This window comes from Heterodontus francisci, chromosome 3, assembly GCF_036365525.1.
Source record: "Heterodontus francisci isolate sHetFra1 chromosome 3, sHetFra1.hap1, whole genome shotgun sequence".
NCBI classification, from domain to species: domain Eukaryota; kingdom Metazoa; phylum Chordata; class Chondrichthyes; order Heterodontiformes; family Heterodontidae; genus Heterodontus; species Heterodontus francisci.
Window position 1 is genome coordinate 119,906,200 of NC_090373.1, and position 15,637 is coordinate 119,921,836.

The window sequence follows — 15,637 nt, forward strand, 5'->3', positions numbered from 1 at the left end:
CCTTCTTTTCTATTCTCATGAAAACATTGACTCTTTAGTTGGGCATTGTTCCTCTGGCATCAGTCACACTGTACTACCCACAAATGTTCATGTATGATCTTAAAACAATAATTGATGGTAGCCTATTTCACCATAGAAACATCACAACCAAATCTAATTAGCACTCACTTGACACGCATATATGTTCATTTCCAACAGGGGTCACTGGATAATGGTCAGGAGCAGAAACTCGCCCTAACCTAGAGAGCTGAAGTCAATCATACTTCCCCCAGGCCATCCTAGCTGAGACCACTAATTCACAGAGAAGAGATTGAATCTGGCATCTCTCAGCCTCTTATGGCTCAGCTAGTCACCACTTTAACTAGCTGAGCTATCAGAGGAATTGAGACTCCCTTCCAGGCTTTTCTACCCTTCCCTTTCCAGAGTCTGTCCAGGCTGCACATTATTCCATGACAATCTGTGGACAGTGGACAATCTGTTCCCAGATCTTTGCCAATGCTGCTCTGACACCAGCTGCTCAGAAGTGTAAAAGCAGCCTGAGGTGATGCATGTGGCAATATTCTGTCTGTCTCTCTCTCACACACACACATTTTCCTTTATAGCCTCTATTTAACACCTCCTCAATATGTCACAGCTGAGATCAGTAACTAACTGAATGGAAAACCACAGATATAAACCAGACCCAGTTTTCTACACATACACAAATTGCATCTATGTTATTATAAATAAAAGAAAATCTTCAGAAAATTGAATTAAACAAAAATAAACTATTGCATACAAACGAATGCCCTTTTCTCCAATATTCTTAGAGCAGTTCATTGCTGAGCACAAATATATGTTAATCACTATTCTAGCTATACAGTAGTCAATTTTTTGCATCCTTCATCAGCAGAACTTTAAAGGAGCTTTGTGTTATAATTGGCAGTATTGATAGAATTGCAATAATCAGCCACCAAAATATATAAAAAGGAAATTACTTTCTTTTCAACATTCAAGAATTCTCATTCAGTGCCAATGTGTGCATATTAGAGGCAGTTTATGCTGTTAACAACAGCCACTTGCAACTGGTTTGAAATCACCCAACTGTATTTCAAATGGGACCCAGCAGACACATGAGATTTACAAAAATAATAAAAGGACAAAACTAAAGGCTCTGTATCTGAATGCACGTAGTATTTGAAACGAAACAGATGAACTGGCAGCCAAACAGAAAGAAATAAGTACAATCGGATGACCATGAGAGTCATGGCTGCAGGATGACATAGATTGGGACTTGAATATTGAAGGGTACATGACATTTAGGAAGGACAGGAAGCTAGGAAAAGGTAAAGGGGTGGCTCTGTTAATTAATGATGGTATTAGCACAATGGAGAGGGATGACCTAAGTTTAGGAAATCAGGATGTAGAAGTGGTTTGGGTAGAGATGAGAAATGATAAAGGCAAGAAGTCACTTGTGGGAGTGGTGTACAGGCCCTCTAACAGTCACCACATGGTAGGACAGGGTATAAAGGAAGAGATAATGGGTGCTTGTCAGAAAGGTACAATGATAATCATGGGGGATTTTAATCTACATATAGACTGGAAAAATCAGATGGGCAAAGGTAGCCTAGATGAGGAGGTCATAGAATGTTTTCGGGATTGTTTCTTAGAACAGCTCGTTCTGGAGCCACCCAGAGAGCAGGCTATACTAGACCTGGTATTGCGCAACGAGTAATTAATGACCTCATAGCGAAGGCACCCCTAGGCAGCAGCGATCATAATATGATTGAATTTTAAATTCAGTTTGAGGGACAGAAGAGTGGGTTGAAGACTAGTATTTTAAACTTAAATAAGGGCAATTATGAGGGCATGAAAGCAGAGCTAACAAAAGTGAACCGGCAAATTAGGTTAAGGGATAGGTTAATAGAGATGCTGTGGCAGACATTGAAGGGTATATTTAAGAATATACAAAACAGATACATTCCAACGAGGAAGAAAAAATCCAAGGGGAGGACCTACTATCCGTGATTAATTAAAAAAGTTAAAGTTAGTATAAAACCTGAAGAAAAAGCGTATAACTGCGCCAAGATGGGTGGCAGATCAGAAGATTGGACAGGGTATAAAAAGCAGCAAAGATTGACTAAAAGCTTAATAAGAAGGGAAAAATTAGAGTACAAAAGGAAGCTGGCTAGAAATATAAAACAGATAGTAAGAGTTTCTCCAGATATTTAAAAAAGAACAGTTAACAAAGTGAGCATTGGTCCTATAGAAAGTGGGTCTGGGGAATTAATAATGGATAATAAGGAGATGGAAGATGAATTGAACAGGTATTTATACATTTGTCTTCACCATAGAGGATACAAGTAACATCCCAGAAATAGTTGTAAATTAGGAAATGGAAGGGAGGGAGGAACACAAAAAAATGACAATAATCAGGGAAGTGGTACTGAGCAAATTGTCGGAGCTATGGGCTGAAAAGTCCCTGGGTCCTGATGGACTTCCTCCTGGGGTCTTAAAAGAAGTGTTTAGTGAGATATTTGGTTTTAATTTTCCAAAATTCCCTAGATTCCGGCAAGATTCCATTAGATTGGAAAATAGCCAATGTAACTCCTTTATTCAAAAAGGGAGGGAGACAGAAAGCAGAAACTACAGGCCAGTTAGCTTAACATCGGTCATAGGGAAAATGTTAGAAGCTATTATTAAAGACGTTATAGCAGGGCACTTAGAAAAACTCAAGGTAATCAGGCAGAGTCAACAAGGTTTTGTGAAAGGGAAATCATGTATAACCAATTGATTGGAGTTCTCTGAGGGAGTAACATGTGCTGTGGATAAAGGGAAACTGGTGGATGTACTGTACTTAGATTTGCAGAAGACATTTGATAAGGTGCCACATCAAAGGTTACTGTGGAAAATAAAAGCTCATGGTGTAGGGGGTAACATATTGGCATGGACAGAAGATTGACTAGCTAACAGGAAACAGAGAGTAGGCATAAATGAGTCATTTTCAGGTTGGCAAGATGTAACAAGTGGTGTGCCACAGGGATCTGTGCTGGGGCCTCAACTTTTTACTATTTATACAAATGACTTGAATGAAGTGACCAAAGGTATGGTTGCTAAATTTGCTAATGACACAAAGATAGGTAGGAAAGTAAGTTGTGAAGAGGACATAAGGAGGCTACAAAGGGATATAGATAGGGTAAGTGAGTGGGCAAAGATCTGGCAAATGGAGTATAATATGGGAAAATGTGAAATTGTCCATTTTGGCAGGAAGAAAAAATAAGCATATTATCTAAATAGGAAGAAATTGCAGAGCTCTGAGATGCAGAGGGATCTGAGTGTCCTAGTGTATAAATTACAAAAGGTTAGTACTCAGGTGCAGCAAGTAATTAGGAGAGCTAATAGAATGTTATCATTTATTGTCAGGGGAATTGAATACAAAAGTAGGGAGGTTATGCTTCAGTTATACAGGGCATTGGTGAGACCACATCTGGAGTACTGTGTACAGTATTGGCCTCCTTGTTTAAGGAAGGATGTAAATGCATTGGAAGCAGTTCAGAGAAGGTGTACTAGACTAATATCTGGAATGGGCGGGTTGTCTTATGAGGAAAGGTTGGACAGGCTAGGCTTGTATCCGCTGGAGTTTAGAACAGTAAGAGACGATGTTATGACCAGGTATGAAAGGGGTCTAGGGTTCCCTCTCAGCCTTCATCTGGTCTTACCGTAATAGGGTTTTATTTTAAACACACTGTTTTTTTTGCTCCCCCTTAGTGGATCCTTGTTCACTGCTTTCCAATTGTAAGGCAAAGAAACCAGCCAAACAGGTTTCTTAGGTTTGAAGAAGAAAGGTTGAACTTTATTAAACTTAAACTCTAATTCAGTTAACGCCTATGGATACGCGATGCACCCACACTAGCATGCACATACGATACACACATGCAGATAGAGACAGAAAAGAGCAGAAGAAATAAAGTTGAGAACTTTGAGGCTATATCTGAAGATGGTTTTGGTTACTGTTCTTAGAGCTCGCGGTAGAGTCCTTGATTGTAGGTAGGTCTTGCTTTTCGTTGGGGTCCAGTATTCTTCTTAAACTTTGTTCGATGTAGGAGACTTTTCTCTCTTGAGGTTCATGTCTTCAGTGGATTTGGAGTTCCGTGAGGAAGAAATGCGAGCAGACAGGAGAGGCTGTGGTGATCCTGCCAGGAGAGGTCTTTACAGTCCAAGAGCAAACAGTCTTTTTGAGTTCAAACGTTTAGTACAATTCAGAAAAACCCAGGTTGCCAAGCAGGTTAGTCATGTGACTAGCTGGTCTAACCACATCTGTTTTTGGATTTGGTCATCTTAGCAGTCATCCTGGAATGTGCGCTTTCTCACCTCCAATGTCTGGTGCTCAAAGTCCATTGTAGGTTAACTGGAGCAGGGAATAGCTCTTTGTCCCTCCCAGCACTGCCTGTTAGTATGCAAGTGTTTTTCCAGCCAAGTGTCTGGTCATTTTTTAACAAGTCCTTTCTTCACTCCAGCAACAGTTTAAAATCAATGTTCATACGACAAAATTAATATGCCTCATTCTTGGCAGGTAGAGGTCTGCATGACAGGCGACTTGATTGAAGCATATAAGATTCTGAGGGGTCTTGACAGGGTGGATGTGGAAAGGATGGTTCCTGTTGTGGGAGAATCTAGAACTAGGGGTCACTGTTTAAAAATAAGGGTCACCCATTTAAGACAGAGATGAGGAGAAATTTTTCTCTCAGAGGGTCATGAGTCTATGGAACACTTCCTCAAAAGGCAGTAGAAGCAGAGTCTTTGAATATTTTAAAGGCAGGGTAGATAGATTCTTGATAAGCAAGGGGGTGAACGGGTATTGGGTATAGGTGGAAATCTGGAGTTGTGGTTACAATCAGATCATCCATGATCTTGTTGAATGGCGCAGCAGGCTCGAGGGGCTGAGTGGCCTACTCCTGCTCGTAGTTCCTATGTTCGTATGATTTCTCCCAATAGTTTCCACTGGATTTCATTCCAGAGTTGAAAAGACTGTGGGGTAAATTTTCATCTTCACTGCACGGTCAAGGTCTGGTGCCAGTTGTAGAACCCATCAGATATGCGTTCCATAATGAAAACTGGGAGGGTTTTATCACTGGCTGGTCAACCATCTACTACATTTCTGCATGCATTGAAAACAAAAAAAACGCTGTGCTTATACTCGGCACACACTGTTCCAGAATCCAGTCTGCTGCTACATTTATCTAGGGTTTCCATCACTCTTGCATTAAATCCAATTTTTTTTGGAAGTGTTGAATAAGTTACCAGAAATGATATTGAAGTTAAAAGTATAAACTGGTTCAGGTAGATACATTTCTGTAGAGAATAGCAAATGAGGTTTGGCAAAAAAGCAGGTAAATGGGAGTCGAGATTATATCATAAATAAATGGGCTTGCTGAGCGTCATAAAGGTTTCCTGTTCCTAAAATGCATATTTTATTATACATATTTATTGAATTTACTTTGTTCTTAATTTATGCTTTCACCGTTAGTACCTTTTTGAAACTGGTAAGTTTTAAGGAAGGTCTTAAAAAAGGACATGATATGGCAGAGGAGAAATTTAGAGGGGGAATTAGACAGCTTATGGCCTAGGAGGCTGAATGATGAGGCAATGGAGTGAGGATTGGACAAGAAGCAAGAATTGGAGGAATGCAGAGTTCTCAGAACGTAGCGAAGCTGGAGAGGTTACAGAAATAGGAAGGCCATGAGGATTTGAACATGAGGATGAGAATTTTAAATTTATAGTGTTAGGGTTAAGGAGCCAACAAAGCACAAGGGTGATGAGTAAGTGGCACTTGTGCGAGATATGACATGGACAGCAGAGTTCTGGATGGTGGAGGATGGGAGGTCGGCTAGGAGAGCATTGGCATAGCTGTCTGCAGGTGACAAAGACATGGATGAGGGCTTTGGCAGGGGCAGTATGAATGTCGGTGAGGGTATAGGGTCCGAAGCTCAGCTCAGGGCCAAATAGGATACCGAGGTTGCAGGCAGTCTGCTTCAGATCAGACAGTGGCCAAGAAAGGGGACAGAATCAGTGACTTTGATTATCCAGTGTTTAACTGGAGGAAATTTCTGCTCAGACATGACTCGATTTCAGAGAAACAGGCTGACAACACAGCAAATGGAGGGGTTGAGAGAGGGGGTGGGTTTAGTCATTGTACATGATATCTTCGCATGATATCACTGAAGGACAGCATGTAGATGAGACTAAGCATTTTCAGCGGTTTCCATAGCCCATCTTCTGAAGTTACAGTGGACGAGTGGGAGAACCCTTGCAGAACTTCAATACATTACTATTTAAGAACAACAACATAATCCCCTTTAAGGGCCAATTTCATCTGGTAAAACTGGTAATTTTGACAGATTAAATAGTTAACTTAAAAGTGCAAAATGCCTTGCCAAGGAGTGACCAACTTTCAAAACATTTAAATGAAAATTATATACTCATAAGCTATTAAAGAAAATGAAAGACAAAAAACTTAATTCTTGGATTTATCTCAAACACCTTTGCTTTAAGTCACACTTTAACTTCTTTTTGATGTGTGAAACTGGGATATTACTTATGCATCAGTATAAGCAATATTTTTTGCATTTACTAATACAGGATTCATGACACCAACTTTTAAAACATTGCCATCATTTTAGTCCGCTTAGGTAATGCTACCAGAATGTCACATTTTAAAATGGCATCTTTATCTCTTTTTAGCCCATGGTGAGCTTGCACCCTCTTTTTGTTAAGTTTTTGATAACAACAGTTTGACTGGAGAGACTTTAATTTACTGGCAGGGCTCCGTGAAGTAAACTTTAAATGACTAGGATCATTTGCAAACTTGATGCTGGCCAGTGTGGCTTGGCCCACCCCCAAGTTTCTCAAGAAACAATTAGATATAAAACTACAATAAAAGGAACCACCCATCAACTAGCAAATGATAAGCTATGCAGGAAAAGCCAGCAGCTAAATCCACCTGCACTCCCTTGTCTCATGATCCCTAAATTTCCCTCATTGAGACACCTACCAATTTAATCTGGTTGTGTAAATAAAAAAAATCTTGCAAATGCTGGAAATTTAGAGAAAAACAGAAAATACTGGTTGTGGTTGTTGGAGACCGATCACCTCAGCCCCATCGCTGCACGGATTCCTCAAGGTAGTGTCCTCGGCCCAACCATCTGCAGCTGCTTCATCAACAACATTACCCTACAACATTATGACAAAAGTGGGGATGTTCGCCGATAATTGCGCACTGTGTAGTTGCATTCACAATTCCTCAGATATTGAAGCAGTCCGTGCTCACATGCAGCAAGACCTGGACAACGTTCAGGCTTGGGTTGATAAGTGGCAAGTAAAATCCGCACCACAAAAGTGTCAGGTTATCTCCAACAAGAGAGAATCTAACCATCTCCGTTTGACAATCAACGGCATTCCCATTGCTGAATCCCTCACCATTAACATCCTGGGGGTCACCATTGACCAGAAACCGAACTGGACCAGCCACATACATACTGTGACTACAAGAGCACATTAGAAGTTGGGAATTCTGAGGCAGGTAATTCACCTCCTGACTCCCCAAAGCCTGTCAACTATCTATAAGGCACAAGTTAAGAGTTTGATGAAATACTCCCCACTTGCCTGCTCCAACAAAACTTAAGCTCGACATCATCCAAGACAAAGCAGTCCGCTTGATTGGCACCTCATCCACCACCTTAAATATTCATTCCCTCCACCACTGGCGCACAGTGGCAGCAGTATTTGTCATCTATAAGATGCACTGCAGCAACTCACCAAGGCTCCTTTGACAGCACCTTTCAAACCCATGGCTTCTACCATCCAGAAGAACAAGAGCGGTAGACGCATGGGAACAGCGCCACCCTCCAAGGCACACTATCTTGACTTGGAAATATATTGCCGTTCCTTCTCTGTTGCTCGGTCAAAATCCTGGAACTCCCTCCCTAACAAGACTGCGGGTATATCTACATCACATGGACTACAGCGGTTCAAGAAGGCATATCACCATCACCTTCTCAAGGACAATTAGGAATGGTCACTAAATGCCGGCCTTGCCAGTGACACCAATATCCCATGAATGAATAAAAAAAACACACGGAGAAGCTCAGTCAAAATCTGATGAAGGGTTGCACCTGAAATGTTGCACCTTTTTAAAAAACTGATGCTTTCTGACCAGCTGCACATTTCAAGTCCTTTTGGTTTTTGTTTCAATCTAATTTTTTACCTCACTGTAAGTACACTGACTAAGTGCAAAAGCAGTTTGAATGAGCATTTGGAATGATAGACACTCATGTCAAATCTATTGCATTGAAGTCAGCCCTACCTAAATCTGAAATTTTAGCTGTTTTGCATTTCTCCCTTTCAAACATTATGTTGAATTTGATCATATTGTGATCACTATTAAATAAATGTTCACGCATTAGTAAGCATTTAATTAAATTTGGCTCATTACTCATCACTAAATCTAATATGGCTTTCCCCATTGTTGGTTCTAGGACATATTGTTTCAGAAAACTACCTTGAACAATCAAGAAATTCACTACCTTTCTGACATGAGCTAGTGCCCTTATCCAATCTATATGAAAGTTAAAATCCCCTTTTAAAACCACTCTGCCTTTCATAACTGTTTATCTAATCTCTGCATTTATACAAGCTCCAGTTCACAACTACTACTGGGGGTCTTTATATCTAGAGGTGGAAGCTATACAAAGCCCTGGTTAGACCACACCTGGAGGACAGTGAGCAGTTCTAGGCATCACACCTTAGGAAGTATATATTGGCCCCTTGGAGGGAGTGCAGTGTAGATTTACTAAGATGATACCTGGACTCCAAGGGTTATATTATGAGGAGATATTACATAAACTCGGGCTGTATCCCTAGAATTTAGAAGGTTAAGGGGTGATTTGCACGATATTAAGGGGAACAGATAGGGTGAATAGAGAGAGACTATTTCTGCCTATTGGTGCTTGATCATGGGCATAGTGGCACAGTGGTTAGCACCGCAGCCTCACAGCTCCAGCAACCCGGGTTCAATTCTGGGTACTGCCTGTACGGAGTTTGCAAGTTCTCCCTGTGACTGCATGGGTTTTCGCCGGGTGCTCCGGTTTCCTCCCACAGCCAAAGCCTTGCAGGTTGATAGGTAAATTGGCCATTATAAATTGCCCCTAGTATAGGTAGGTGGTAGGGGAATTGTGGGGATGTGGTAAGAATATGGGATTAATGTAGGATTAGCATAAATGGGTGGCTGTTGGTCGGCACAGACTCGGTGGGCCGAAGGGCCTGTTTCAGTGCTGTATCTCTAAATAAATAAAATTTGTTAATTTTAATTCTGTGAACCATAGACTTTTGTTAACCAAAGGTATTAAGGGATATGGGGAAAAGGTGGTTATTTGGAGTTATAGGTCGTAGATCAGCCTTGATCTCACTGAATGGCGAAACACGCTGAAGGGGTTAAATGACCTATGTTTGCATAGAAAGGGGAATTTTCAGCTGAAGTTGAGTTTTCTCAATTGCATTGGTTCTCCAAAACCATAATTTAAATACCAAAAAGCTGAAGTATTCTGATTTGACACCAGTAATTACAGCTAAAGCTCAACTCCAATTATACTTTGCTTAAAGGGATCCTTAAAATGTGCACTTACTATCTTGAACCTAGATTAGCCTACAGCAGAATTTAGCAACAGATTATGAAACAGCCATAATTGCTATTTTTTAATATTCTGTGCATGATTAATTTCCCCAGCAAAGAGTGGCACAAATGTGATGGGCTGAATGGCCTCCTGTGCTACAAACCTATACAGTTCTTCTACTAATGGAAGGCTTCCCATTTATGTGCAGCTTGAGGCAGGGGGATATGTAGTAGATCTGATCCCATTTCCAACCCTAAAGTTGGCCTTTAGAAGATACATGAGCATAGCAAGGGGATGATTGTCTTGCAAGCTTTCCTTCCCTACATAATGCAATGAGATGGCTGAGACTTAGAACTCAGCAAGATGTGAGGATTTGTAGTTAAAAACCCAAATCAGTAGTGGCAAACATTGGTGCTCTCCTGTACTATAGTGTGAATCTACACTATTGTATTCTTTTACCTCCAGTTGTGATGATAAAGTCAAAAGAGAACAAAAATAACTTGTTAACATATATTTGGCTTTTTCTATTTTAGGCATCATGGGAAAAATAACATCATATTGTATGGCGTATTCTGATGCCACACTTCCTGCAACAACTAGGATCTGATAAAACAACGCCCTATGTTTAAAGTAAGTTACTGTGGCATACCTCCTCAGGCAGGGTGATAACCAGTTCATGTTCCGTTTGTCCGATCAAAGTCTGTAAAAAGTACTCGCTACATGCTGCCAGGACAGCCCGGTGGGCACGGAATTCCTTCCTCTCCACCAGAACAGTCACATCGCAGAGGATATCCTGCTTACGCTGGTCGTTGAGGCACAGGAGGATATTTGTACAGTGCACTGTTGACTCATACACATACATGGGTGATTCAGGTTTCTCATCCACAGACATTCCGTTCAGACCCTACAAAAAGAAATGAGGGAGACACTGGGTTAGTACTACATTGCAATGACACCGTTAAAAAGATGTTTTTTTTTAAATAAAGGACTGTTTGGCAGTGGCTGTTTGGATTTTTTTCACTCTCTTTATGTTGGATATTTTTGGCTTCCACATTTCAAACTGCACCTGAAGGTGAGCCCTATGTCCCAGAGAGAGTGTTTTCACTTGCCCAGATATATGGGTAAATTTGTTACATGCCTAGAAACAGACAGAGAAGCCTCTTCAATGTACATTAGCTGCTCATTTTACCTGTTTTTTCAGGAATCCTACTTGTCCTTGCGTGATGGCAGAAATAAATTACACTCGACTAACTCCTCATGCGGTAGGAAAAAATAGTTCCTAATTGCTGTGCTAAACTATGCGAGAAGTAGCATTCTTACATAGTGATTCCTTTCATACCAATTTCTTCCCACCTACAAAATCCATCTGGTCTGATCATCACTCATGGAAGATTACATTCATGGATTCAGAAAAAGACAGATTGATAAATGTCATCAGAAAACTGAACTGACTGGACCAAGAGGATTTTTAAAAAATACTGACTTTTTTTTTCGAAAAAGCTGTCAACCAATACATATTTGAACAAATCCCATACATTTGCATTTGAATACAATGGGCACAGATGAAGTGTAGATCTGTAACAGCTGTATCAAATGAAAAGCTGGGCTATGATGGGTAGCATTCAGATTTTGTACCTCCTGGAGGAAACCCTGCCTGCCGAGGATACACATCTGAAATTCTTGCACACTCTGAACAGTTTTTCTACCATTGAAAATAATGGATGGAAAATCAGGTGCAGTGGGCACCAGGATTTACAAAGCTTCCTAACAGAGACTTTGGGTGAAGCTGCAATATGTTCCAACAGTGAAACACATTGATGCTTCAGGACTATGCGCCTTCATATTGCTTTGAATAAGACATTTATAATTGCACCATTTATAGTAAAATACTAACAAAGAAGTTCAAAACACAATAGAAACAGCAAAAACAGATCACGGACAGTCCATTATTAGAGAAAACTACTCAATGATGGAAAACCTTAATTATTACATCTTGGTATGTACAAAATATATGTCAACTGCTATCATATTGTCTTTCTTTCATGGTAGATGACTCATTGTTCGACTATGTCCAATCTGTAAATGATTTCATCATCTTCTGTGGGTCCTCTCATTACTGAGGAGTCCAATATGGGATCGGCATGAACGTCCACAGAACTGGAAGTTCATATTGTCATTGTCAGTGCTTGGGGGATCTTCTGCACCTGTGCCACCTCTGGCCTCCTCTGGGCACATCGGATGTTACGAGTTTGGAGTAGATGGTCCTCAAAACATGCTGAACCAAATTTCAGTGCTTGCCTCCACGTGGGCCAGTCAGCTGCAATGTTTTCCCAAGAGAGGTGGTCTGCAATGCAGAAGTTTGTAAGGCTCTTTTTGGAAATGTCCTTATATGGTTTATACTGACCGTCTTGATGTTGTTTGCCCCTGAGGCAGTTCCCCAAAGAAGATCTGCTTGGAGATTTTGTAATCATCCATGCAGGAGACATGGCCTGCCCATTTAAGTTGAATTTTCTGGAGGGTGGTCTCCATGCTGTTGAGCTCAGCACGATGGAGGACCTTGTTGTTTGTGATTTTGTCCTGCCATCGAATTCTCATAATGGACCTCAGGTGGAAGCGTTCCAGGGCTTTTGACAATGTGAGTCGACCTGGTCCATGGCACTTGCTCTCCAAGCCACGATGTCCCAACAAGTTTGTCAACATTCTGCACCTACTGCAAGATGGTATGATTGGCTGTATTTGTGGTGGTGGTGAGATGTCCAATGCTTTTGTGGTAACCATGGCATAAAGCAAGGAATCGTTGTGGCTCCCCAATGCTTCAATCTCTTCTTTGCTGCAATGCCTAAGGAAGCCACTAGAGACCTGCCTGCTGTCATCAACATTAGATTCCGTGATGACTAAGTGAAAGTTCTAATGATAAAAACACGAGACCCCCTTCTGTGGCTTGATACTAATTTTCTATTACAGTTAGTTATCAAATAAAAGATCAAAAATCTTCACTTAGTATAGCTGAAAGTAACTACAATGTTTGTGGAGGGGAAAAAAAGCATGCAAACAGGTTGCCAATTCATGGCGAAGTACTGTAATTGCAGTTGGCAGGAAAAAAGACAGAAGCGCAAGGGGAGAGCCAACTGTGTAACAGCCCCGACAACTAATTTTATCTGCAGCACCTGTGGAAGAGTCTGTCACTCTAGTATTGGCCTTTATAGCCACTCCAGGCGCTGCTCCACAAACCACTGACCACCTCCAGGCGCTTACCCATTGTCTCCCGAGACAAGGAGGCCAAAGAAGAAGACTGTAACTGCTGTTCATTTATCACTTACACAAGACCCTCTAAACATTTCCATCATATAATTGAATTTATGCTAAACCATGTCACTGCTGTGTGAAGGTTGGTCTGCAGGAATGAGAACGAGAAGCCTACCAACCTGTATTCTACTTCAAATGTGCGTACCACACTCCTGCACGGGATACTGAACTGAAATGGTTCTTGATAAGAAAAGGAAGGTGCGTTTGATATAACAATTCATGTAAAGACAGATGCCAACTTGAAATAAGTAACATGCATCACCTCCCTTCCAAACCAGGCATATGTATAATATGAACAAAGGGTTTTAAAACAAATCTAAAAGCAGTAAAAAAGCAGCAAGGAAAGGGTACATAGAGTCATGCAAATTTAAGTATGGGGTTTTGTTAGCACAGCTAAAATTAACAATGTTGTTGGGTTTGTAATTACATACAAGTGGAAAACTATCCTCATGCTAATTTTTGAAATTATTCCAGCGTCTTGTGAGAAATTTCTTATATCCTTCATTAAGATTAAGGTTAAGGTATGGCAGGGCAGCTCAGCCGAGTGGAATATACAGCCTGTGGCATGTGGGAAGTCATGGACGCACCATGTGTCCTAGACAAACACATCAGTAGGAAGTGTCACCGGCTGCACAGACCTGAGCAGCAGCTGGAGTCACTGTGGTGCATCCACGAGGTAGAGGATTATGTTGATAGTGCATTTAGGGAGGTGGTCACACCGCAGATTAGGAGCATGCAAGCAGATAGAGAATGGGTAACCACCAGACAGTCTAAGAGAACCAGGCAGGTAATGCAGGAGTCGCCTGAAATGATCTCGCTCGCTAATTGGTTTTCCATTTTGGATACTGGTGAGGGTGATGGTTCCTCAGAGGAGTGCAGTCACAGCCAAGTTTGTGGCACCACAGGTGGCTCAGCTGCACAGGAAGGGAGGAAGAAGAGTGGAAGAGCAGTAGTGATAGGGGATTCATTAGTTAGGGGAAGAGACAGGCATTTCTGCAGACGTAGACATGATGCCAGGATGGTGTGTTGCCTCCCTAGTGCCAGGGTCAAGGATGTCAGGGAGCAGCTACAGGACATTCTTCTGGGGGAGGGTGAACAGCCAGAGGTCGTGGTCCACGTTGGCACCGACATAGGTAGGAAGGGGGATGAAGTGCTGAAAGCAGATTTTAGGGAGCTAGGAAGGAGATTAAAAAGCAGGACCTCAAAAGCAGTAATCTCAGGATTATTCCCGGTCCCACGTATGACTGAGCATAGGAATAGGAGAATTGAGCAATTGAACATGTGGCTGGAGAACTGGTGTAGGAGGGAAGGCATCAGATTTCTGAGGCATTGGTTCTGGGGCAGGTGGGACCTGTACAAGATGGACAGGTTGCATCTCAGCAGGACTGGGACTAATATTCTCGCAGGGAGATTTGCTAGTGCTGTTGGGGAGGGTTTAAACTAGATTGGCAGAGGGATAGGAACCGAAGAAGGAGCAGAGATTGAGGGAAGCAAAACTGGTAACCTGTCAGGGGTGTGGGAAACAGGAGCAAATATCAGAGAGGAATACCAAGGTACAGAGAATACTGAGAAAGATAGATAGCACTCGAGTAGGAAATAGTAATGTATTAGGTGGGGTCAGAGTAAGGGAGAAAGTATTAAAGTCTAAATCAGGGTTAATGTGCATGTATGTAAATGCACGGAGTGTGGTTAATAAGATTGGTGAGGTACAAGCGCAGATTGCCATGTTGAAATATGATGTTGTAGCTATAACAGAGACTTGGCTCAAAGAAGGGCAGGACTCGGTGTTAAATATTCCTGGATACAAGGTGTTCAGGAAAAATAGGAAAGGGAAAAAAGGGAGAGGGGGGGGCCATAAAGGGGACTTATGCATGGAGGCAGAGAACATACCTGAGGTATTAAATGAATGCTTTGCATCTATCTTTACCAAGGAAGAAGATGCAACCCAGGCAATGGTGAAAGAGAAGGTAATTCAGGCACTAGAAGAGTTTAAAATGGATAAAAAGGATGTATTAGATAGGCTGCCTGTACTTAAAATGCATAAAGCACAGGACTGGATGAGATGCATCCAAGGGTACTGAGGGAAGTGAGGGTGGAAATCGCAGAGGCACTGGCCATAATTTTTCAGTCCTCCTTAGACTTGAGGGTGCTGCCAGAGGACTGGAGAATTGCAAATGTTCAAAAAAGGGTGTAAAAATAAGCCCAGCAATTACAGCCAGTCATTTTAACTTCGGTGGTGGGGAAACTTCTAGAAAAAATAATTTGGGATAAAATTAATAGTCACATGGACAAATCCGGGTTAATTAAGGAAAGCCTGCATGGATTTCTTAAGCGAAAATCATATTTAACTAACTTGCTGGAGTTTTTTGAGGAGGTATCGGAGAGGGTTGATGAGGACAATGCAGTTGATGTGGTGTAGATTGACTTTTTTACTTTAGTTTAGTTTAGAGATACAGCACTGAAACAGGCCCTTCGGCCCACCGAGTCTGTGCCGACCATCAACCACCATTTATACTAATCCTACACTAATCCCATATTCCTACCACATCCCCACCTGACCCTATATTTCCCTACCACCTACCTATACTGGGGACAATTTATTAGGTGTAGGTAGGTGGTAGGGGAATTGAGGGAAGGTGGGGATATGAGAGGGTAGTGGGATTTTCTGAGAAGGTAACAGAGAG

At 41.6% G+C, this 15,637-nt stretch overlaps 1 protein-coding gene across 5 annotated transcripts in view; it reads right to left on the minus strand.

Moving 5' to 3' along the window:
* The window catches only part of bach2b (BTB and CNC homology 1, basic leucine zipper transcription factor 2b), a 372,434-nt gene that overhangs the window by 68,389 nt on the left and 288,408 nt on the right, over positions 1-15,637 (minus strand). For all 5 annotated transcript variants that reach the window (XM_068025758.1, XM_068025753.1, XM_068025757.1 and 2 more), the window contains one exon: positions 10,297-10,551. In XM_068025758.1, coding sequence (XP_067881859.1) covers positions 10,297-10,539 — 243 coding nt within the window. In that variant the 5' untranslated portion in view covers positions 10,540-10,551. The remainder of the gene's footprint in view (positions 1-10,296; positions 10,552-15,637) is intronic.